This window comes from Typopeltis vanoorti, chromosome 10 (assembly GCF_054136105.1).
Source record: "Typopeltis vanoorti isolate ZY-2024b chromosome 10, IOZ_Tvanoo_1.0, whole genome shotgun sequence".
NCBI lineage: Eukaryota > Metazoa > Arthropoda > Arachnida > Uropygi > Thelyphonidae > Typopeltis > Typopeltis vanoorti.
This window is the reverse complement of record NC_143558.1, coordinates 47,632,458-47,659,265: the sequence shown is the minus strand read 5'-3', so window position 1 is coordinate 47,659,265 and position 26,808 is coordinate 47,632,458. Positions and strand designations below refer to the sequence as shown.

The 26,808-nt window shown below is 36.3% G+C and overlaps 1 protein-coding gene across 1 annotated transcript in view; it reads left to right on the top strand.

The window, feature by feature from the left end:
- kst (spectrin beta chain, non-erythrocytic 5 kst) overlaps positions 1-26,808 on the top strand; it is a 687,893-nt gene that overhangs the window by 468,699 nt on the left and 192,386 nt on the right. The window contains exons 56-58 of the mRNA XM_090398802.1: positions 4,028-4,149; positions 7,742-7,802; positions 14,796-14,897. Coding sequence (XP_090254928.1) covers positions 4,028-4,149; positions 7,742-7,802; positions 14,796-14,897 — 285 coding nt within the window. The remainder of the gene's footprint in view (positions 1-4,027; positions 4,150-7,741; positions 7,803-14,795; positions 14,898-26,808) is intronic.

Sequence of the window (26,808 nt, the reverse complement as noted above, 5' to 3'; positions counted from 1 at the left end):
TTAATATAATTCCAATATTTCAGTGACGTCACGTTGCCATCTTCAAAGAAACTTACAATAAAGACACGTGCACGCAGGCACTAAATACAGTAAATGAGAAACGAAGCGAGGAAGCTATGGTTTTCCTAAAAATCCTGATGGTGATTCCCCCCCCCCCCCCCCCCCTTAGCAGGCTATGTAGGTATTCTTGGCTGTTGGGCTGAAGGTCTCCTGATGTAAGCCTCCCAAATTTGGGGTAGTCATATGCAACCAAATTTGTTGAGGTTTGGCATATTTCTTAGGGTTGAGGCTGATTCCATGAATAGTCTTTCAAATTTAAACTTTCTATGGTGTACTATTGTGGCTTTCTTCCACCGTATTCTGTGGCATGTATCCAGAGCATGGTCTGCATGACCAGAATGGCTGTACTGGTGAAACTGGATGTAGTCCTTGTGTTCTGAAATTCTGATATTCGCTGTCCTGCCTGTTTGGCCAAAGTAGAACAACTTACAGCTGCAAGGGACCTGGTATACTTCAGGTAGGTCTAGGGGAAGTGGTTGGTCTTTAGTGGAGCGGATAAGGGATATTATGCTAACTTGACCTCCGAACCAGAACTTCCAATCAACACGGCAGTCAACCTTTCTTCAATTACTCTGAAGCCTGAAGCACTCAATGGGCTTTCAAATGCCATAACTTTGCCATTGCTCCCAGGAAAATACCAGCTGAGGATGTTATGATCCAAAATTGAAAGCGGAATCCGCCACCTTCCAAACCACATCGCAAACAATATTAGATTAGATGTAGCTTGTGTTCTCTCCAAAGCAAGACCACCAAATATCAACATATCCAAGAAGAAGTATAAAGCACTGCATGAAATGAGAAAAAACAAAGAAATAATAATCACCAAAGCAGATAAAGGAAATGCCACCATAGTACTCAACCAAACGGACCACACAGGTAAGCTTAATGCCCTATTATTAGATCAGGTTACTTATCTCCCCATTGAATATAATCCCACCTACTCACAAATTAGAAAACTCCACAGGCTCCTTAAGAAGGTCACTTCTTGGCCTGTGGAAGTTATTAACAAATTAAAACCATATAACTCTATAACCCCCCCCCCCCGTATTTATGGACTCCAAAAAATACATAAAGAAAATGTGCCATTACGTCCCACAGTGAATGGCATTGATTCCCCCACATACAAATTAGCTAAACATTTGGCCAAAATGCTCACGCACTATACTGGCAACACACCATCACATATAAAAAAACTCAGCTCACTTCAAAGCCAGCATAGAAAATTACACTCCAACATACTGACATAATGGTCAATTTTGACATCTCCTCATTCACAAATGTCCCACTCAAGGAAACCTTAGAGCTAATCCAAGTTAGATTCCCTTCCGATATCTCAGCCCTATTTCAGTTCACAATGAACTCAGGTTATTTCTTTTGGCAGGGAAATTCTACAAACAAATAGAGGGGACAGCCATGGGTTCACCACTCTCCCCACCTCTGGCCAATTTCTTTATGGAGACCTTTGAAGAGAAAGCCTTAAACTCTGCCCCACAAAAACCAACCATATGGCTTCACTACATTGATGATGTGTTCGCTATTTGGCCACGTGGCTCTGATACACTCCTCTCATTCTTAACACACTGAAACAACCAACATCCCAGAATTAAGTTCACCCTGGATAAAGAGGAAAACAACAGCCTCCCTTTCTTAGACACACTAGTCATCCACTAGCCTAAAGGAACCTTGGTTTTCTCAGTTTATAGAAAACCCACCCGTACAGGCAGATGCATTCGCCAACAATCCCACCATTCTCTCCCCCCCCTCAGAACAATATGGAGTTGTTAAGACACTATGCAACAGGGCTAAACTAATCTGTTCAAATGACGATGCCCTAACCAATGAACTCAATCGCATCCTCAACACTTTCTCAGTCAATGGCTATCCCTCCCAAAAAATATTGAAACCAGTAAAACACAACCCCCCCCCCCCCCCCTCACCACAAGGATTACTCTAAATCCATCACCATTCCCTACATCCGAGGCACCTTGGAAAAAATTACAAAAATCCTAAAAAAACATGACTTGACCTCTTGTTACAGACCATATAAAAAATTGGCATCCCTTATATACTCCACTAAAGACTAACCACTCTACCTAGACCTACCTGATGTATATCAGGTCCCTTGCCGCTGTAAGTTGTCTTTGGCCAAACAGGCAGGACAGCGAATTTCAGAATTTCAGAACACAAGGACTACATCCAGTTTCACCATTCCACCATTCTGGTCTTGCAGACTATGCTCTGGATACACGCCACAGAATATGGTGGAAGAAAGCCACAATAGTACACTGTAGCAAGTTTAAATTTGAAAGACTATTCATGGAATCAGCCTCGGCCCTAAGAAACATGCCAAACCTCAACAGATTTGGTTGCATGAGGCTGCTCCAAATTTGGGAGGCTTATGTCAGGAGACCTTCAGCCCAACGGCTAAGAATACCTACATAGCCTGCTAGGGGGCATCATCTTCGTTTCTGTGTTTATTTACTGTGTTTATTGCCTATGTGCACATGTCTTTATTGTAAGTTCCTTTGAAGATGGCAATGTGACGTTGCCGAAATATTGGAAATATATTAAAGTTTAATTTAATGTATATTCTATGGTACGTTGTAATTTCCTCAAGTTATTTAGTAAGCATAAGCATGGATAAGGAAACCACATAATAATAGGCTTATAAGATGCTACCTGAAATTTTCTGTGTGTACCAAACTTTGACTTTCTCAGAACTAGGTTTTTGTCACTTGTACATCTTGACTTCTAACCACTTCCATTAAAAACACTCATATACTGCTAAATATTAAAAGAAAGCACATCTTTTCAGCAGCAACAACAGTGCATTACCTTCATGATCAGCACCATCTACAAATGGTTGGAAGTTTTTCCAGTTGGTTATACTATAAATTAAAGAGCCAGGAAATTATATTCTTGATTTAATTGTTTATCCAAGTGTAAGCACATAAAGTTTGCACCTGAAGTATTTTCAGGACAGGGCAAATCATAGATAGAGGCTAATGACTTCACATCACTTGCCTTAGTATCCTATAATGCAAAGCACATATCCTTACTGACATGTATAATGCTGTGAATTATGGGAATGGTCACTACCCAGACCAGTTTTAATCTTTATTGAGGTCTCATCAGTGGAGGCCAGATCCAGAGGTGATACCAAGGTTGAAGTAATGCAGAAGTCATATTTCCATATACGAGTAGCTAAAAGGTGTCACACCTTATTATTAAATTACTCTGGATTAGAGAAGATAGTTTGATAACAGATATTTTATATCTACACATATGATTATAGGTATTTAGATTATAGATAAGAGATAGTTGGATTAGAGATAGATTAGTTTGCTTACATTTTGATAAAGGATTAAACTAATAATATAATTTCTTGGCTCTTTAATTTATAGTATAACCAAGTGGAAAAATTTCCAACAACCATCTTTAATCCAGAGTAATTTAATAATAAGGTGTGACACCTTTTGGCTACTTGGATATGGAAATATGATTTCTGCATTACTTCAACTTTGTTATCACTTTGGGTCTGGCTTCTACTGATGAGACCTCAAAGGTCGAAACCAGTCTGGGTAGTGACCATTCCCATAATGCATAGCATTATACATGTCTGTAAGGATATGTGCTTTTCATTATGGTAAGTGGTGGGAAGTCATTAGCCTCTGTCTACGATTTGCCCTGTCCTGAAAATACTTCAGATGCAACCTTTGCTTGGTTTTAAACCAAGAATATGATTTCTTGGGGTCTTAATTTATTCCATTTCCAAATACATTCTTCATTTTATATTATTCAAAGTATTTCATATTTGACTTAAGCGCAAATGCGTACGTGTATCAGAAGTGCAGAGAGTGCTTATCTTGAATCCTTAAAGACTCAATTTGTAATTTCACACTCTTGTATTGAAAGAGAATTTAATGTTAATCTATAATGCATGCATTTATTTATTTCCGTGTTTTAGGAACATGATGCTGAAGCTAGAAAGCTAATTCAAAAATATCCTGACATGGCTGCACCTATCAGATTCAAGGTTTCAGAAGTACAAGATAATTGGAGACAATTAACTAGTGTATGCCATAACAGGTAAATATATTTATTTTCATATAAATGAATCAATACCAGAATAAATATCAGATATTTATCTGATATTTATTCTGGTATATCAGAATCTAGATCTAGACTATCAGATTCAAGATTTCAGAAGTACAAGATAATTGGAGACAAGTGTATGCATAACAGGTAAATATATTTATTTTCATATAAATAAATCAATACCAGAATAAATATCAGATATAATAAAGTATGAAAAACTAAGAACAGAATTGCTGCTAGTCATCATGCACTGTTATATTAAACTTACTTAGTATTACAAAGTACTGCAAAAAAAAAAGTCTTTGCCAAAAATGCATGGCATCAATGAATTACTTCAGAATACTTTATATCAGGCATGGCCAACTTCATTCTATATGAGGGCCAATATATGATGAGTGGTAGCGTTACGGGCTGCACACTTTTAGGCAGAACTTAAATAAAAATAAACTCTGCATTTTTTCAAGGCAATAGTTATATGTATGGAATTACTATATTTGTTAAATCATTTTACTACTGGGAGAATAATATAAAATACTAGATTGATTTAAATATCTTGTTAAATTAAATTTAATTACATATTTCTGGTTTTTTACATGTAACACAACTTAATGAGAACACTGTGGGCATTCATATGCAGCAACAAGCTCATCAAAGTCGATTTTCAACGATGATGACTATATTCATAACAAATCCTGAAGGTGGTCATCAGTCAGTCGACTTCTTTGTGATGATTTAACTGCTCTCATAGTTGAGAAAGTGCATTCACATATGTATTGGTTCCAAACATAGATGCAATTCTCAAGCTGAAATCACTCAATGCAAGATATTTTTCCCTTGGTACCAGTTTCCAAAAGTCAATGCCTATCTCCACCCTTGACTGAAAAAAAGGGTCATCACTTTGAAAGTCACACAACTCCAATTGAATAATGTCATGCTGCTCTGAAATGTCACATTTCATTGGGTTGTTAAATAATGTCAGTTGTGGCCGCATGTCACTGAAGTCAGAAAATCATTTACTGAATTGCTCCAAAAGTTGGTCTAACATTGGCACAGAAAACTTGAAGTCAATGCCATGGCTCTCCTCCATCAACTCCCTGCAGGAAGGGAAATGTACCAAGTTTCCTCTGACTAGGATGAATTTAAAGACCTTCAGTCAACTTATGAACCCATCTAGGTGTGAAACTGATCACTGTAACCAGAGCAGAGCAAGTGACTTTCAGTGATGCGCTACTCTGGAGCACATAGAAATCTACCACTCCCAGTACTACAACTTGCACAGAGAAGCAGTATATTTTATAAATCGAGTAATCTTTTTAAAGCAATTTTGATTCTGTGTTGAAAATATAAATTGTTTCCGTCATCAGAAATAATGAATATAACTAGTATATCAGTCAGAAAATCTGTGGTTAAAACTAATAGCTAAATTGATAATACCTATAATTTAATATAGTTTTTATCCTGCCGTGGGCCGCACAAAATCACGTTATGGGCCGCATGTGGCCCGTGGGCCTGCTGTTGGCCACCTATGCTTTATATATTCTTTATTAGATTTTTTAGTAGAAACTGAGACTTCAAAATCTTCTACATAAATAAGTGTTGTAATTATTTAAGTCACATAAATTAAAAAAAGCTGTAGAATATATGTATGGGTCGAGTTTGTCATCTTTTCAATAGTGCATTACCAAGGCAACTCTCATGCTGAAGGTTGCATATTTCCTTAAGTCTTTAGCCACAGTTACTTTCAAAACTTTTTAAGTTTCAAGACAAACATTGCTTTGCTACGTGGTGTAAATATATTATATTTGTTATCCTTTTAAAAAGGCTTTAGAATTTTATTTATTATTTTTTTTGATTGATGAAAATTAATAATTTTCAAATTATTGACTAAATTATTCCATTTTTTTTAAGTAATTCATTATGAGTAGTTTGCCAACTTTGAATGACTAACCAGGTTTGACTTGTAGACGTTTTATTCATGTTGGAGAAACTTAATGTTTCTCCAACATGTTTCACTGTCTTTATGGCTTACAGCATATTCAGGAAGATATTTAACACAAACAAAAGAAACTCAAATGTTTCTAATTGCCATTATTTCTATGAATTGAAAAATACTGGATTGATAGTTTTAATCACATGCATCATTAGGCTTATCATGCACATTCTGTACATTTCCATATAAACTCTGTATATGATGAGAGGTAGTGAATGTTACAAACACTAATTACAAACACATGAAGTATAAGTCCTTGGTTTCTGTTTCGTGTGCCATGTGAGCAAATAACCTCAGAAGACTCCTTGAACAATCTGACAAAAATATTCTCTTCTAAGTAAGGCATGGCATGGAGTAAGCTTGCCAATTACTGTGTGATGTTCAGTGAAGATGTGTGCTATGAGTCTGCTTCTTTCTTCTCACTTGTTTTTAACATCATCTGTATGTTCTTTTTTTTATGAATTTCAAAACTTCTCCCAGTTTGATCCATGTACACCTTTCTTGCATGTTATCTAATCTGTTACTATTATTATTATTTAATGTAGTATATTCATCACGTGCCTAGCAAAAGCTCTTGAAACGCAAGGTGGGGAGGGGAATTGCTGTAACTCATATTTGTTTAATCATTTCTATCTGAGAATGTAATATTTTCAGTAAATTATTTTTGTATTGATATTTTAGAGAGGGGAAAGTAATATATACCTATTGCATAAATTTCAGTCAAGTAATGATAATCATTGAAAATTGTTCTTATTTACATTTCTCTTGCTTTAATTAGTATGCTACTGTAAACTAAGAAAATGAAAACATTTTTCGCCACTGAAGAAAATAGGCTGCATTGCTGAAATATTAGTGTAAATAGATGTCATTAGTATACTGGCGACAAGAATTCAGACTGGAAAACAAGAGAATTTATAACATAAGAGGTTTTACAACAGAAGCAGAAAAAACATTTAGTCTATTTAGTAAAAATAAGAGCACTATTCTGAAATAATGCATATACTGCATACCTCGATGTGAAAAAAAGGGATTATCAGTATCATTAGGAACTGCAGTAGTATGATGTTTAGAATAGAGTCAAGTAACAGGCCATAAATTCAATTCAAGACAGTATCCTCTTATAATAATGAGCATAGAGCAGACGAATTGGACCTATGAAAATGCGATCCTGCTGAATTCAAATTTACCTTGTATAATCGAATAAGAGTAATGGAGACTTAGCTTGATGAGGCATTATTCTTCATATCTCATAAATACAATCAGAACCAATGATTGTAGCATGCCAGGGTAGAAAAAAGGACTTGGTCTGTTATTTATCCTTAATGAATAAATGAATACTGGATATTGGTTCAACTAATGCATTCCTTTATGGTGAGACCGTTATATATATGTATGTCTGTGTGTGTGTGTGTGTGTGTGTGTGTATCCATGTCCAATTATGTCCATGTATTATATCAGTACATTCTGTAATTATTTTTTTTTTTTAAATATTCTTATCTGAATTGTTGCTACTTAGGTAATTGATACCTGTTGCTGTAAGATATTTTATATGATTTAAAGAAATATATCTAAACTATTACATTAATCTTTCAGGATGCAGTGTTTGGCCAGTTCCTATACACTTCATAAATTTTTGGCAGATCTTAAAGAACTGGTAAGTTATTATTATTATGTTTTTATGAAAAATTTGGTGTATTTTGTAAATGAATAGAAATTATTGGAAATTTTAATGGCTAAATAAGTGATTTGGGCCATTGCAAATAGGAGAGGCTTCTTAATGTCACCAAAGAGAATAACTCTGCTTCTGGGAAGGTAATTTGAACAGTTTTAAATTTAAGGAAAGAAAGTCAAAGGTCATGAATGTTTTTTTTTTTTGAGTTATCGAAGAAATAGATAGTGTAAAAATATTTAAACATCTTTACTAATATCATTCTATTGCTAAAATTGTTTGTCAAAATGACATTCTGTTGTAATAAGAATATAGCAGCAGCACTTGTAGTTTCTCATTATTAGTTGACTTGCAAGGCCATTAAGCCTGTTTCTCATGGTTAATCACTAGTGGAATTAGTTTTCCAATTTAGCAGCAACAAGAATAATTGACAAGATGTACATACCTTCCTACATTGTTGGAATTAAAATAGATGTAGAAGTTTTTAAACTAAGTGCATGAAATCATCAAGTGGAAAAGAAACTTCATTGAACTGCCAATAAATATATCCAATCTGCCATTACTGAAAACTTCTCTTTGCTGTTTGTGATACTCTTGCCTGACATCATTCACGCAGTCACAAATCAGAGAATACAGTGTATGATTTATTGGCAGTTCAATGAAGTTTCTTTTCCACTTGATGATGATTTCATGCACTTAGTTTAAAAACTTCTACATTTATTTTAATTCCAACAATGTAGGAAGGTATGTATATCTTGCCAATTATTCTTGTTGCTGCTAAATTTCTATTATGATATGAAATGAACAGCTGATTTAACTTCATATTTTAGAAGTTAGTGTATCTTCACTGTTGCGATTTTTTTTTTTTTTTGATTGAAATGAAGTTTGGTAGAAAGTTATTCTCTGTGTTTAAAAAATTGACTGCTGTCAACTAAAAACACAGGAACATTCCAAAATAGTTATTGTTTTCTATTTCAGTTCTGGTGTTGGATCTTGAATGAAAAGATTTTCTTAAAGAAATAATTTATTCAGGATTCAATATGTTTTAGCTAAACAACAATGAAAATGCTTGTACATAGGTAAAGATGCAAATTGTTTTGAAAGTTTATTTTTCACTTGGTCAGACTATAATAAATTTAGTTTAATCCTTTATCCAAGTGTGTGCAAACAAAGTTTGCACCTGAAAGTATCTTCAGGACTGGGGGTAAAGTGGTACAACACCGGGCAACTCCTTGCAAAGGTGGAGCAAGCTCCAACACTCCTATCTCAGTATCTCCCATAATGCAAAACGCATCTCCTTGCGGATATGTATAATGATACCACTTTACCCCAGTCCTGAAGATACTTTCAGGCGCAAACTTTGTTTGCACACACTTGGATAAAGGATTAAACTAAATTTATTATACAAATTGTTTAATGAATCATATGCTTGTACTATTTTATGTAATATTACTAAAGGTAAACGATGTCAATTTTTTGTAAGAATTTGTAATGGAAGAAGTATTCTTTGTAAGATATATGTTAAGGCATGTAATAGAAGTTCAAAGTCCACTAACGAAAACCTCAGGTAAATTGCATAGCCTACGAAAAATTGCCTACGTGCGGGCGGCGCACTTGGTGTTTTCCAGGAAGACGCGGCATGCGCACGGAATTCTCCAGGAAGACGCGAATAGAAAAAATGGCACGTGCGCAAAAAGAGAGTGCCAGGCAGAGAGGTATGGGAGTGAAGAGGGTGCCAAAGGTAGTGGATATAAAAAGAGTTTGTCCCCCTTTCAAGGAGTCTTGCTTTTTCGTCTGTTCTGCTTTGAAATTTCTTGTGAAGTCGGGGCGAGTTCAGGATCTTATCGATAGCGTGTAGTTATTCATGGCCATCGTTTCGAGATGTCATATGGAAGGAATTGACAAGGGGATAATCGGCAGCATTCTGAGCAAGCTTGAAGGAACTCACCGTCATATACGTCCATGAGGATCGATCTGAGCCATGCTGTTTCTAGTCCACGATGGGAAAGAAGGGCAGAACAAAGAAGTCCGAGCCTAGCCTGTGAGACAATCGTCTAGAAGAGGACCGGACATTCCGTGGGATGAAGTAAGGATAAGATGACAGAATGAATATACTTCCAGAAATATGGTAATGTATAACTTTTATAATTCTTTGTTAAGAAAGAGAGGAATATTGTGACATAGAAGAACAGAAATGTTATGTTTCAGAACTCTATACTTGTAGGAAAAGGACTATAGCAAAAATTGAATAGCAGTATTTTAAGTCTTTGGGCCATTTCTCAAGTAATTAATTGAATGAATTATAGTTTGAATTGTTGTGAGTAATGATCTATAGAGTTACCAATGTGATTGAATTAATTTGAGAGAATGTGTATAGTAGTGAGGATATTTGGATGATACTAACAAAATTTTGTGCTATGGAATTAGCCTATGCTTAAATTGTCGTATAAAATTCAGTTGCTATGCTTAACCTTTTTACTTAGGATACCTATATTCCAATTGAATTTATTCTTGTAAATGTGTAACCTTAGGAATTTAATAAATGTATCTTGAACATCTTAACCTGGTTTGTGCCTTGAATTGAATCTAATGCACCACTTGCTAATATCTGAATCTGATCAGGATAGAATTAATTGACCATGACTGCAAACTAAAGTAAATTAAGTGACATAGATAAAACTGAGATAAGAAACAATTAGTAAATTTATTAGCTTAGTATATTTTCTGAGGGTTACTCCTTGGTTAAGAGGAATTTCTAACCTAGGGATCTGGCTGGTGCAGCTTGATCAAATAAATATTGCCAGAACCTGATTTAGGAGGTGATTCCAGACCGTTATTACTGAGGATAGGGCTCTATTTAGAGGTCTATCCTTAATTGTCTGGATAGATTTTACAGCAAATGCGAGAGTGCAGTGTTATGTTAGTTTCATGAGTATAGACCATAGAAGTGCTTAGTTAAAGTGATAACACTACACAGTGATAATTTAAGACTAATAAAATAGGAAGAAGAACACAATAAAAATATAATAATAAGGAAATGTCACGACATAACACTGGATAGTTCAAGCTTATGACCATTCACATTTTTAACATCTGCTTTAAACAGAAATTCAGAAAAACTCATCATTGAAGGTCCACACTATCATGCACAAAGCTTATTGAAATCATGACTCATTCACTGTTTTCTCAGATACCACACTCTCAGACAATGCATTCCACATAGGTATGAGTTGTCATTTTCTTGTGTGATTGTGTGCAAGGAAATCTGTTGCTGCTTTCAGTTAATGGAAGTTCTCTAAGAGAACTTCCATTAACTCAAAATAGTTGTTTAATGTGGAAGATCTGTTTTTGACTTTCCAGAGAGCAAGATTGGCCAAGTTTTCTGTTATGCCTGCTTGAATCTCTAACTGAAATATGTTGACTCCTGCCTTAGACAGATATTTTGCATTTGACATCGGAAAGGATTTAATGGTTTATGTTTTGAATGTTTGTGTGTGAGCAAGTAAAAGAGTCGCTATAGTTTTAATATAATTTTATTTTATATGTTGTGTATATACAATTGTGTGTTATGTAATTCAACGAGTATGTAACATATATAAAAATAGAAAACTTAGTTTTCATGTATGTAGCCTAGTGAAACAAAGCACCAAAGGTTAAAAATAGGATACTGGCTCAACAAGTTGTATATATTCCACTGTACATCTTTTTTCTAGTGCTAAGGTTTCTAGTTTAAATGGGACTTTTGCAAACATTTTCTTACAATCCCTTTGATACTTAATTTATATTTATGTCATTTTTACTGATACTCTCTTAAAAGTTTCTTGACTCATGTGTCATTCCTTTCCTTATTAGTTTAATAGTCTACATATTCTACTTTTTTCTTATATCTGATCTTGATTTAATTTGTTATAACATATCATCTGAATACAGTCATTGGAGATCCTCACAATCATGCACAAAATTTATTGAAATCATTACTCATTTGCTGTTTCCTCAGGTACCACACTCTCAGACAATGAATTCCACTCACTTTCTATGCAAAAAAACTTGCTTCTTTCTCTTCTGCTCAGTGGTCTGTTACTCTACCCTTACCTCCCCCACAGTCTATGAAAAATCTTTCCACATTAATCAAGTAATGACTACTTATCAACCTGTATTTCTCAGTAATATCACCCTGTCTTTTAACATCCACAAGACTGCAAATCCCTGTCCCTCAATACATCCTTATTCCAAACATTCCAGAGGCCTGACACTCATCTGAGTTACTTTTCTTTGTACTACCCCTCTCAATGTATCCTCATTCCCTTGAAAACCAGGTAACCAAATTTGCATACAGTAATTCACGTGTGGCTTAATCAAGACTTTATGCAATAAAACCATAACTTCTTTACTTTTATATGTTAATATCCTCCATTATGATACAACACAAGGAATAAGTAATACGTATTCTCTCTCTCTCTCACACACACGCGCGCGCGCGCACACACACACACAAGGATAAGTAATACTATTTATTTAAAGTCCTATATTTCAGCCATAATATTACAGGCCATCATCAGTGGCGATAATAGTCAATTACAAAGTAGAACACAAACAATGGATTGATTTGAAAAAGAGCCAGGTGATGTTATACATAAAACAATGCAATGATATAATTAAGGAAATATTGCAATATTGATAATTATTAGCTATTAAAAAAATGTATTGCTCTGTGATTAAAATAAGAAATAAAATAGGACAAGATTTCTCCATAGTTCCTAAAAGGATACCTTACTTAGCTTTCCTTTTCAACATTGGATGGAACTTATTCACTTTATCTAGTGAGAATCTACATCCACGAATTAAATTTACTATGGAAATGGAAAAAGACAAATTGTCCTTTTTAGATATTCTACTCCTTCGAAAGTCTACTTTCACTGTATGCTACATTCAACAGCAATCAGCTAACCATCCATTATAGAAGACTGGAATTATGAAAACTTTATTGCAATGTACTCACACTATTTGTTTTACACCTCAACTATTACAGCAGCAACTCTTAAACATCAAACAATATACGAAACTTAATGGCTTCTCAGAAAAGACCATGCAACAGTTTTTTAATTCCTATAATCCTAGCTCAAATAACAAAGAAACAGTATGTTGAGATCCAATACGACATACATTTTTGGCATCTCAGAACCCATTTTCAGAATTCTTAAGAAATACAATTTATTACCTTTCTTCCCACCAACAAATTATCAGCATGGTTTCCATCTTCAAAAGATAAATGTTCTCTCCTTTAGCTCTCCCTGGTATCTACCAAGTTCCTTGTGACTGTCATTGTTCTTACTTTGGACAAACTGGACGCTCTGTAGAAAAAGAGAATACAAGAATGCCAATCTTACATTAGCAATGGTAAATTTGAAAAATCTGGCTTGGCGCAGCATGGATTAGATACAGACCACAACATCTCATGTTCTAAAACATGCTAACTTCATTAATGTTAGTATGAATTTGAATGCTTGTTTAAAGAAAGCGCTGAAGCTTTATTTCACTGTCCGAACTTAAGTTGGAATGACTGCCTTTCTCTTAGATATGGGAAAGTGCTGTTTTAATCACACATCAAAATATATACAGTATATATTTTTTTATACACGCTAACTTCATTAATGTCAGTATGAATTTGAATGCTTGTTTAAAGAAAGCGCTGAAGCTTTATTTCACTGTCCGAACTTAAGTTGGAATGACTGCCTTTCTCTTAGATATGGGAAAGTGCTATTTTAATCACACATCAAAATATATACAGTATATATTTTTTTAAATAGCTATAATAGCTATCATACCATTGCATTATTTTTGTCTATAACATCACGCAGCTCTTACTTTTTCAAATCAATCCATTTGTGTTCTAATTTGTAATTAACTATTGTCGCCACTTATGATGGCCTGTAATATTCAGGCTGAAATATATGATCTTAAATAAATAGTATTACTTATCCCTTTTTTTTTGTATGTCTGTGTCTGTTAATTGAAGAACTCTCTCTCTCATCACACAAGTATCTTTTAAAACATATTCTCTCTAGCATATTTCCATTTAAACCTCTTCTAGTATCAATAACATATAAGTTAAATAGTAATGGCTCCAAATAGATCTCTAGCATACCACTGGTAATATCCTCTTCCAGGATACCATTTCTTTACACACAATTTGCTGATACCTGTCAGACAGCCAATCTCCTATACAACTCACTTTATCTTATCTATTATTTAACCTAACCTCAACCTAACTTGTTTAATTTAAACAAAATTTAAATATACTATTGTATATGCATTTAACAACCTCATGCTGACCATCATAGAAACCTGTTATCAATTCCAGATCCTAGCCCCCATAAACTTCTCCAACACCATAACCACAATTCCAGACACACATATTGGGTTATAATTTGAAACCTCATTATTACTCCTTTGTGAAGCAGAACAGTTTTATCCTCCTTCCACTCCTTTTAGACTTATCCTGTTGCATGGCTCTTGTTAAACAAGTATGTCAAATCTGCCTTTAATTCACTGGAACATTCCTTTGAAACACAGTGATGTGTCATTGAGTCTCCAGTTGCCTTATTGACATTGAGTTTAATTCCTCGTATACCTCTTGCTCACTCACTCACTGCCAATCCCTTCTCCTCCATTCCCTCTGTCCTCAAGCTCTACATAATGTAACACAAGGGTAAAATGCTTTGATAAGTTAATTAAATATCTCAATTATATCCTCTGCAGTTATAACCAGTCTACCATTCTCATCAGCCCACAACATTATCTGCTTTCTTTTACTGGCCACATAAAAGCTCTAAGGATTTTTCTTAGCTTTGGTTTGTTAATAGGGAAAGTAGCTTCCCTTCTCAATCTAATTTCTCTTTTCAGTTTTTACCATAATGTAAATTTCATTTATTTAATTATCTTGAAAAGACTTTTTTTGAAATTTGTTTTATATATTAGGAATCTTGGGTTTGTGATATGACTAACAGAGCAACTTCAGGTGAATTAGCTACCAATATTTCAGAAGCTCAGAGTATGCTCCAGCTTCATGAAGAAAGGAAGGTAATTAAAGTTTTTGAATGAAATTTGTTTTTAATGTTAAAAAATATACCATTGAAAATGACAACATTTTTATTTATACATTGATACTCACTATATAAAACTCATAAGGGGACCACTTGGGATAGTTTTATTATAATACAATAGTTTGTTATGATGCATTTCTTTTTGCTGGCCATTGTACCTATGAGACATTGATTTTTGCACCCTAGTGAAGTCTGTACGAATGCCTAGCAATATTTCATTTTGATGATTATATTATTATTATTATTATTATTATTATTAAACAAGACCTCATGGAGTCAAAGACTCATCTAGGAGGTCCTTTTATCTCACACACATCTCATCATACCGGGTCTTAAACACATTCAAACTCCTTGCAGACACCACACTCTCAGGCAAGGCATTCCAATCATTCACAACTCTGCACGAAAAAAACCTGCCTCTCACTCCCCTACTCACACCCTCTTTATACAGTTTCCAGGGATGACCTCTGGTTCTCCCCTGATCTCCCACTATTCGCTGTAGAACTTCTCCACCATTGATCCTATAGCAACCCCTTACCAACTTGTAGGTCTCTATCATATCTCCCCTCTTCCTTCTCTCCACTAGTCTCTGCAAATTACATCTTTTCAATCTTTCCTCATACTCGACATTCCAGAGGTCAGAAACTACCTTAGTCAGTCGCCTTTGGACCCTTTCCAACATCTCCTCATCCTTCTGAAAACCATGAAGAAAAGAAATTATCCTATGTTATATACAAAAATAACAAAAGAAAACAAAAACAATTGTTAAAATCAGTCATCCCCCAATTCTAGTTTGCATGAACTATCATGATTGCATATTTTCTACAACTGAAATTTTTTTGTTTTTTTTTTAATAATAAAAATGCAGTCTCTGTAGCTCACTTGGTACAAATGAACTCCTTTGGTTGGAAACATCTGAGTTAACAAATACCGTCTGGGATGTGAAGAACCGTTATCAGAACTTTTCAGTTGGAGATGAGTTAGTGCGTCTTACGTGGAGGTGAAAGACTTTTTCATACCATGGAGCATACAGTTTATAGCCATAGTACACATTCCAGATAGGATTAATTGCCTTATCATAAGCAGAATTGAGTTTCTAAGGCTGTGACAGGCCATTGAGCTTTACACAAAAGGGGAGATGAGATGAGAAAAAATGTTTCTTTGATAAAGGGAGGGAGGAGGATGCAAGCTTCTTGCGAGGAAAAATGTGCATATGTCATTCTTATTATCAGTTCATTGAACTTGCGATGATTTTATGTTGGTGAACATAAATGTTAAAAAGGAGGTACAGTTTCCTTTGTTATCTCCTTACAGTTATTGATACAATCAAACATTGCATTAAAAACACCACACTGCAGTCTTATTTTTATAAAGTAATCCTTACTTTCTTTGATGTTATTTCAAAAGAAAAATTGAAAATCCTGTAATATCACATAGTATCACATTTCATATATATTTCTGTATCAGATAGAGTAGCACTTATATACTAACAAGTTTTGAAATGCAGATTTTGTATTAAGCTTATTTTTTACCTCATGTGACTTCCAAAGAGGGGGAAAAAAAAATTAAGATGGGTTTTTTTGGAAAGAAATTCCAAACACTAAAATCCTTTCTCTGCTATAATAAAGGAATAGGATAGGATGTGAAATCATGAAAATTCTTAGAATAAATTTTCAATATCAATTATTTTGGAATTGGTTGTTAGGACACTGTACTATATTTAGTGCTACAATAACATGTTAACTTTTTAGTGTGTGTGTGAAGGTTAAGAGGAGATAATTGTCACTATGCAGGGATCATTATTGGAATTTGGAGAGTGATAAATACAGCAATTACTTGCAACAAAGTATTATAAGGAAATTTTTAGCCACAATACATCATAAAGAGGTGGATCTCCTAGGGCAGCCCTCTCTTACACATGATGTCAGATCTACATGTGCATCTGATATACCATCAACAGATGTACATGTAAAGTGTAATTTGGGATAGTTGATGCTGAATAGTTGTTGAGGCTGCCATTTGAGGTTCTGTTGGAAATAACAAGAAGTTTTTATGCATGTAACTTGTAGTCCATATCATTTATGTTAAAGCCCATGAATGAATTGTTAATGAGGTTAATACAGAAGTATTTTTGGTTGTTAATATATTTTTTTATTATTATTATTATTATTACTACTACTACACCCTCCATGGAGTCGACAGACTCATCGTGTGAGGTTCATTCAACTGACAACACATTTATCATATAGAATCTTAAAGTCCTTGGCATTCCTTGCATTAAGAACACATTCTGGTAATGCATTCCATTCACTGACAATTCTTCATGTAAAAAATCTACTCCTCACACCCTTCTTCACCACACTTTTACATAACTTTCAGGAATGACCTCTGGTTCTTCCCCTCTTACCTTCTACTCTTTTTATAATCCCCTCTGGATTAATCTGATAAAATCCTCTCACTAACTTAAACATCTCTAGCATATCACCTCTCTTCCTCCTATCCACCCAACTCAGCAATACACATTTCTTCAATCTCTCTCTCCACAGCCAACATTCCAAACTCCTGATATTGTCTTAGTCACTCATCTGTGGACCCTCTCCAATGTCTCCACATCATATTGAAAACCAGATGACCAGATCTGAGCACAGTAGTCCAAGTGTGATCTGACCAGTGCCTTATACAGTGGCACAACCACTTCCTTATCCTTGCATGTTAGAGTACTTCTTATAGCAGCATTGTGATGTGCAACCTTTGCAACCCTAGCAATATGCCCTCTAAACTTCAGTCTACTGTCAGCTATCACTCCCAAATCTCTAATCTCATCTACTTCCTGGAGTACGGTACCATCTATATAGTACACAGTCTTATATTTCTGCACTCCGAAATGCAACACCTTGCACTTATTAATATTAAAACCCATTCTTTTGTTCAAGAAAAGTCTATTCAAATCTTCCTGAAGGGATTTAACATTAGCAGTGCTACTTATAATTCTTCTCAACTTTGCAGCATCAGCAAATAACTGAAGATCTCCAGTCAGTTCACATGATATATCGTTTACAAACAAGTTAAACAGCAGGGGACAAGAACAGAACTTTGGAGCACACCACTGGTTACCTTTCTTTTTTGAGACACTGCTCCATCATATACAAGCTGCTGGTATCATTCAGAGAGCCAATCTCTGATCCATCTAACCAATATACTGTCTATTCCCATTCTATGCAGCTTGTCATGTGGTGACATGACATAACTTATCATGTGGTGATCTATCAATTTTGCATAAGTCTAAGAATATCACTGTATATGATTCTCCCTTATCTAACATACTTGTCACCTTATCATAAAATGCAAGTAAATTACTGAAACAGGACCTGCCATTTACAAATCCATGCTGACCTTCATAAAGAATGCTATGTCCATCAACTCAATTCTGTATTCTATCCCTATCAATCTCTCCAACACCTTGACCACAACTGCAGTTATACAGACTGGTGTATAGTTGCAGACAGCTGTCCTAGAACCATGCTTATGGAGTGGTACTATTTTGCCCTCTTTCCGCTCCGTAGGAGCCTTACCCACTGAAAGACTTTCATTAAATAACCAGGTCAAGGGCATAACCAACTGTGGTGCACATTCCTTAAGCATACATGGTGATATGTCATCCATTCCTACAGCCTTATTAACATATAACCCAACCAACACCTGACACACCTCTGTTTCTTTCTCTTCAAATTCTCCTAATGCTTGCCTCTCTTCTATATATTGTACCGGATGATTTATTATTATTGTTGTTAGGTTCCATCGAGTCATTTTTGACTCTCGGTGATTCTATGAACATACACTCTCCATTCAGATCTGTCCCTGGCCATATCTTTCAGAATTTCCAGGTGCATTCCAGTTGTGTCTTTAACTCCATCCACCCATCTGATTCTTGGTCTTCCTCTTCTCCTACTTCCATCAACTTTAGCAAGTATCATCATCTTCTCCAGACTGCCATTTGCTCGCATAATATGTCCAAAGTAAAATGTTTTTGCTATGATCATAGTTTTGAGGGAGCAATCTGGCTTTATTCTGTCTATCACTGATTTATGGGTTTGCTTTCCAGTCCATGGTATTCTTAGTAAGCGTCTCCAAACCTATGATTTAAATGCATCTATCTTCCTTCTTTCACTCTTTCTCAGGGTCCAACTTTTACATCCATACAGTACCACAGGGAATACCATTGTTTTCAATATTCTGATTTTTGTTGTGAGGCTAATATCTTTAAAGATCTTGCTTAAATTTGTCATTGCTTTTTTTCCGAGTAATAATCTTCTTCTAACTTCTTCAGTACAATACCCATCTTTATCAATTCGGGATCCTAGGAGCACAAAATTGTTAACTGCTTCCATTTTTTCCCCATCTACTTCAAAATCATTAAGTTCACATGTTGCTATAACTTTTGTCTTTTTGAGGTTAAGTTTAAGGCCATATTTAGCACTTTCTTCTTTAACTTTCATAATAAGTTCCTCTAAATCTTCTTTGCATTCTGCTAGCAGGGTGGTATCATCTGCATGCCTCAAATTATTAATATTTCTTCCACCAATTTTAATTCCAACTGAAGACTCCTCCAGCCCTGTCATTCTTAAAATGTATTTGCTGTTCAAGTTATGGAGATAAAAGGTATGGAGAGGTACAGGTATGGAGATAAAATACATCCTTGTATATAGTATATAGTCAATTTGATTTCTGTATTGTCCATCAGGTGATATCCATGTGTACAATCTTCTTTTGTGCTGTTTAACACGTTCATTGCCAATCACACGATATCGCGTGATGCGAGTTCTCACCAGACGGCCGATCACGCGTTATCGCGTGGACATCGCTATCAAGTAAAAAATTTTCCACCGTTCGTTCAATAATTCCACTTGAATTATTGAACGTTGCTCGTTCAATAATTCCACTATATCTTTTGCAGCTGTTAGTCTGCTGCCATGACTATCCACCAGTGTTAGTCTGCCATAATTATTCTTCTTTTTGCTTGCCATGTAGCGGAAAAATTCCCTCGAGTCAACCTTAGCCTGACCAGCCAATTTCCTCTCATACTGCACTTTTTCTTTCTTTACCATGCTCGTCACCTTCCTAGTCTTCACCTTATACTCTTCATGGATCTGATCACCACCAACTGTCTTGTACCTCCTCCATAACATTTTCTTTTCCAGCATGGCTTGCTTGATTTTGCTGTTCATCCATTTCGCTCCCACTCTATTTACTTGATTAACCCTTGGTATGTAGTCATATATTGCTTTTGTCAGATACTGCCTTATGAGTTTCCATGCATTTTCAACATCTTTTCCGCTCAGCTCATCTACCCAACATATGATGCTAACTGACTACAGAGCTTCCTATAATCACCTGCTTTATACTTCCACATGTATCCATTTTTGGCAGTGACCTTTTCTTGTTTCATCACTTCCCAAACAAGTACCTCATGATCACTCTCACCAACTGGCGGTAGTGTCAACACCTCATTAATAACTACATCTTGTGAAGCTATCACCAAATCCAAAACGTTAAAGCCTCTAGTTGCTTCTATCACATGCTGCTTAAGATACTTATCTCTCAGAAATTCCACAAACTCACTCTCCTTGTTCCCATACACTATCTCCTCCTTCCAGTCTATGTTCCTGTAATTAAAGTCTCCCATCGGGATCATCTTCGTTTTTACATACCTAACTAATTTGCCTAAACATTTCACAATTGGTATTCTCTGCATTCACTGGCCTATAACAGCATCCTGTCAGATATACTAACCTGTTTATTTCAACTTTGCCACACAGATTCAAAATCTGTGCATGCACTATCAACTTCCACACTTTGTGGACACATTTCCTCTGCAATCATTAACAGCACCCCCCCTCCTCTTTTCACATCTCTATCCTTCCGGAAAATTATATATCCTTCTAATTCTATTCCCAGTATCATATCCTCCTCAGACAACCAAGGTTCACTTATTCCAATTACTTTTGGGCATATCGTCTCAATTAATGCCACAAACTCAGCTCTCTTGTTTTGAATACTCCTTACATTTGTGTATAAACATAACAATCGCTATGTGTTTGAGGCCATCCTACTAAATGATTTTTGGTTTTTAATTTTAGTATTTTTTTGTTTTATGGGAGACTTTTTTTTTCTCATCTGGAACGTAACTATATTTTTAATGGTTTGTCATCTCAAAAAATTAATTACAGAGCAGGAGTGAGCAATGTGAAGTAAAAACTCATGGAAATGTCTCTTACACAAGGAATAGTAGGCATGTGATCTTGATTGTGTCTTCTCCATGCCACTATACTCACTCTATCCAGGCATGGTTTGGCACATAGTAAGTGGCAGTAATGTTGTTCACTATCTGATCACGAAATCTCCTGTAATAATATCTATTTATATTTATTTAACATTTGATGGCCTTATCATGTTATAGTGTTTGATAATGTCTTGTTAGCACAAGACGAAATGACATAGCAAAATAAGAAAGATTTCCCTTGAATACTCTAATAGCATTTGGGGAAGGAGCAAGAAGAGAAGAAAGAAAGAAGCAAGGGAGGAAGAGTAGGGACCAGTCTACAGATAATATAACAGATGTATATTACATGAAATAAGGCATGGTCCAGCATCAGGTAGGGTTTTTTCCGCCAGTTTATCTGGTGTTTTTCATCCCGCAAGCAGGCAAACCGATCCCGTGAACACACAGGGATACAGCCAAGAATACCTTGAGGCATAGGAGAGACCATTCTATCCTCGTATTTCGGTTACGAAATCCAAGCATGCTTGGAAGGTTGTGGGCCTTAAAGGCCTGTTAAAGCCATTGGGATAGATATCATGTTGGATGCTTAATGGATTTTTTACAACACTCAAAAAGAATTAAAATAGACTTTAATACTTCCTATATTTCGTCCTAGTCACTAGGACATCTACGGGGATTACAAAAAAATTAATGTAACATATGCACAAATAACAAACAATACTAAGCCCAACCACGTGGGTGACACTAAAGTCCTATCTAGGTAGAGCGCCCTCTTAGGGCAGTAGTAGGTGGCCTGGAATGTAAGGTGGGAACTCTGGTGATGAGTGTTTCCCAAATCTTCGGAAGCTTAATGCAACCATATTTATTGAGATTTGGTTGGTTTTTGAGAGCTGTTGTTGCTTCTAAGAAAAGTCTCTCTTTCTTGAATTTGCTGTGGTGGAGCATGGTGGTTTTCTTCCATGATACTCTGTGGGTGGTGTCCAAAACATGGTCAGCCAAGCCTGAATAGCCATAGTTGTGTTTGAAGATGTAAGACTTGTGTTCCTCTAGACGGATGGATGCTGATCTGCCTGTCTGTCCAAAGTACGCCAACTTACAGGAACAGGGTACTATGTAAACTCCAGGCAGAGAGAGAGGAGGGAGCTGATCTTTCGTAGAACGGATAAGGGTAGCCAGTTTACGGTGGGGCTTATATGCTGTGTGTAGATTGTATTGTTTAGTATCTTGGCTATTTTTTCAGATGTGCCATGGATGTAGGGTATGGTGATGGCATTTTTAAAATCTTGTTGATGAGAAGGAAGGTGAATGGGGAAGGAGTTGATTATTTTTTTGATACTGTGATCGCTGTAGCCATTGGAGAGGAAAGTGCTGTGTATGTGGTTAAGCTCATTAGTGAGGGCGGTTCCACTGGAACAAAGATTGTGGGCTCTCTTGGTAAGAGTTTTAATAATGCCATATTGTTGAGAGGGGTGGTGGTGGGAGAGTTTGTGAATGTATCTGCCTGTGTGTGTGGGTTTTCTGTATACGGTGAAGGTAAGTGTATCATTAGGCAGGCGTGTGACTAAGGTGTCTAGGAAGGGTAAACAATTGTTCTTTTCCTTTTCCATAGTGAACTGGATTCTTTGATGTAGACTATTGAGATGACTGAGGAAGGAGTCTAACGTGTCTGGGCCAAGAGGCCAAATAGAGAACACATCTACATATCTTAGCCAGATAGAAGGTTTGAGTGGGGCTGAGTCTATGGCTCGTTTTTCGAAATCTTCCATATAGAAATTGGCAAGGGGGGGAGAGGGGGGGAACCCATGGCAGTTCCCTCTATCTGCTTGTAGATTTTGTTGTTCCACGAGAATGCCACAGTCGTTCTTAATACCAGTGAATATAAGCGTAAAATGAAAATTATCCTCTGCGATCGCGCTACCTACATCCCGCTAGAACACGACCCCACAAAAATACAAGTTAAGAAACTTAAAAAATTTTACTCAAAAAAGTATCTTCCTGGCCCCCAGATGTCATGAAAAAACTTAAACCTTTCCGCTCCCGTCCCCCCCGAATATACGGTTTACCAAAAATCCACAAACCGAATTCTCCACTCAGGCCTATAGTAGATGCTACCAATGCACCTTGCTATAGACTATCTAAACAGCTGGCCAACTCTCTGATCCCCCTCACCAGAAGGTCCCCTTCCTATATAAAAAACTCGACCCACTTTAAAGCCTTCGCAGAAAATTTAACCTTGAAGAAGACAGACATATTGGTAAGCTTTGATATCTCCTCTTTGTTTACCAATATTCCCTTAATTGACACCTTATCTCTCTTAGAAAACGTTTTCCCCTCTGACATCTTAGATCTCTTTTCCTTTGCCATTAACTCTGGATATTTCTCGTGGAACAACAAAATCTACAAGCAGATAGAGGGAACTGCCATGGGTTCCCCCCTCTCACCCCCCCTTGCCAATTTCTATATGGAAGATTTTGAAAAACGAGCCATAGACTCAGCCCCACTCAAACCTCCTATCTGGCTAAGATATGTAGATGATGTGTTCTCTATTTGGCCTCATGGCCCAGACACGTTAGACTCCTTCCTCAGTCATCTCAATAGTCTACATCCAAGAATCCAGTTCACTATGGAAAAGGAAAAGAACAATTGTTTACCCTTCCTTAGACACCTTAGTCACACGCCTGCCTAATGATACACTTACCTTCACCGTATACAGAAAACCCACACACACAGGCAGATACATTCACAAACTCTCCCACCACCACCCCTCTCAACAATATGGCATTATTAAAACTCTTACCAAGAGAGCCCACAATCTTTGTTCCAGTGAAACCGCCCTCCCTAATGAGCTTAACCACATACACAGCACTTTCCTCTCCAATGGCTACAGCGATCACAGTATCAAAAAAATAATCAACTTCTCCCCCATTCCCCTTCCTTCTCGTCAACAAGATTTTAAAAATGCCATCACCATACCCTACATCCATGGCACATCTGAAAAAATAGCCAAGATACTAAAACAATACAATCTACACACAGCATATAAGCCCCACCGCAAACTTGCTACCCTTATCCGTTCTACGAAAGATCAGCTCCCTCCTCTCTCTCTGCCTGGAGTTTACAAAGTACCCTGTTCCTGTAAGCTGGCGTACTTTGGACAGGCAGGCAGATCAGCGTCCATCCGTCTAGAGGAACACAAGTCTTACATCTTCAAACACAACTATGGCCATTCAGGCTTGGCTGACCATGTTTTGGACACCACCCACAGAGTATCATGGAAGAAAACCACCATGCTCCACCACAGCAAATTCAAGAAAGAGAGACTTTTCTTAGAAGCAGCAGCAGCTCTCAAAACCAACCAAATCTCAATAAATATGGTTGCATTACGCTTCCGAAGATTTGGGAAACACTCATCACCAGAGTTCCCACCTTACATTCCAGGCCACCTAATACTGCCCTTAGAGGGCGCTCTACCTAGATAGGACTTTAGTGTCACCCACGTGGTTGGGCTTAGTATTGTTTGTTATTTGTGCATATGTTACATTAATTTTTTTGTAATCCCCGTAGATGTCCTAGTGACTAGGACGAAATATAGGAAGTATTAAAGTCTATTTTAATTCTTTTTGAGTGTTGTAAAAAAATCCATTAAGCCTCCAACATGATGTCCTCACAGCACTTAAGCCTCTACACACGTATTGGGATAGATAGTACTCGTTAAAGTGAGCCCCTGAGGCTCACTTTAGAGGGTGGGAGGCCACATGGAAGGCCAAGGACTCACTGGATAGATTATATTCAAAACCTTCGGTGGACACGTTTGGGAATCCCACCAGAACACCTGAACTTGGTGGCAGAGGATCGTGACCATTGGAAGTTCCTCTTGCAGCTGTTGCCCCCACAACCCAATTAGGAAAGGTGGGCCTTGAAGATGTATGTATGTATTTATTTATTTAACGTCGGACTGCGTGACTCTCCCCATCCTTGGAAAGGCTTGACACAGGAACAAAACTTCGAAGCAAGAGCCCTTTGGCTCTCAATTTCTGCCTTTTATCTTACTCTCTCGACTTTGGTCCTTCTTCAGATTTAGTCCCCCCAGATTTACTCTAGGGTTTTTCTTCACCACTCATGCTATCATTGAGTTTTGGCGTGAAAACTCTAAATCCGATGACCCTCGCTATTTTCGCTAGCCTTAGATCTATTTGTCTAATCCTGTCTGAGCTTATTCTTTTGTTTTCACAAATCTAGTGGTTCTTACAAAAAATATATTCTAATAATTTGTTACCAGATTTAATACAGCAAAGTAAGTTATTACATTAATTTTAATTACAAGTATATTATGTAAAATTTAAATTCCTATATAAAATCGACATAGAAAATTTTTACTATATTTTTTTTTTTTTTCTATACGAGATTTTACAAAGTCCTACTCTCTCAAAAAAAAATTTTTTTTTTGCAAAAAAATTTTTCTTAACTCTTCACCTGCACATTTTCTGGAGAAGTCATGACTACATTTTTTTTCTTTGTCTCAAGTTGTACCATGTTTAAAAACATATCCTCTAATTTTGGCATTAAACTTATTTCTCTTTATTGTAGGCCTTGAAGCTAAATAAAGAACTATTAAACTAAATATAAAGTTTGCAAAATCAGTTAGCAAGTGTACAGCATCTGTAGCAATAGCTAAAATCCGAGCTAACAATCCTTCCACTGCTTCTCTTATCATAAAAAGAAAACAGAGGATACTGGTAAAACTAAGCCTCTGCTGAGCTTGGTTATCGACACTATTTTTTCTTTGCCTGTTCCACATTGGTCAGGTCTAGGTGTTTCAATCATATTTATCTCGATTGTACTTTGCTTACTTTCCTTTAAAAGCTCTCCTGTCTCTTTCTGATCATTCACTAGCTTGACGTTCGAGATACAGTAAGTCTCCGAGTGACTGTTCCCTTCAGATGATGAACATATTGAAGAATCGGTATGGTCATTTTGACATTCTTCATTATCTCTCTCTCTCTGTTCAGTAAGCTTGACCTTATTGTCATTCTGTTGTTCTCTCTCATCACTTGTTCCCCCCTACTTGATTCTTTAAAACATTCTTTCTTTTAAGGTTACATGGTGATCAGCACTCATATTTGTAAATTTAGGGACACAAAAACACATGTGTTGAACAGATTATTTTATTAATTACTAATAAAATAAAACTTGACATTTTGACCCCTGTATCGAGGTCATCATCGGAAGAATACAAGTTATAAGGAACTAAGCTACATACTCATGCCTATACTGGTAAACTAGATCTATGTATCTACTAAATCTAAATCTTTAAAACATTGTTCCCCTTTCCTGAATGTTTGTTACCCATTAGGAAAATCTCATTTCTAGAAAAATCGCAATAGAACTTGTATTTCTCTAGAAAGTCGGTTCCCAAAATTATTTGTACACTTGGGTGAGATGTCCTAGGAAGGACCAATAACTTTTGCCAGACACACAAATTAAACTCTGGTAAGTATAATTTAACTCTCACTTTCTTTGTCGCCCATATCTCGGATGTTGAAATATGCAATAGTTTAATCGGTCTCTTCAGTTCAGTTATACCCTTCCATACACAGGATTTTATTCC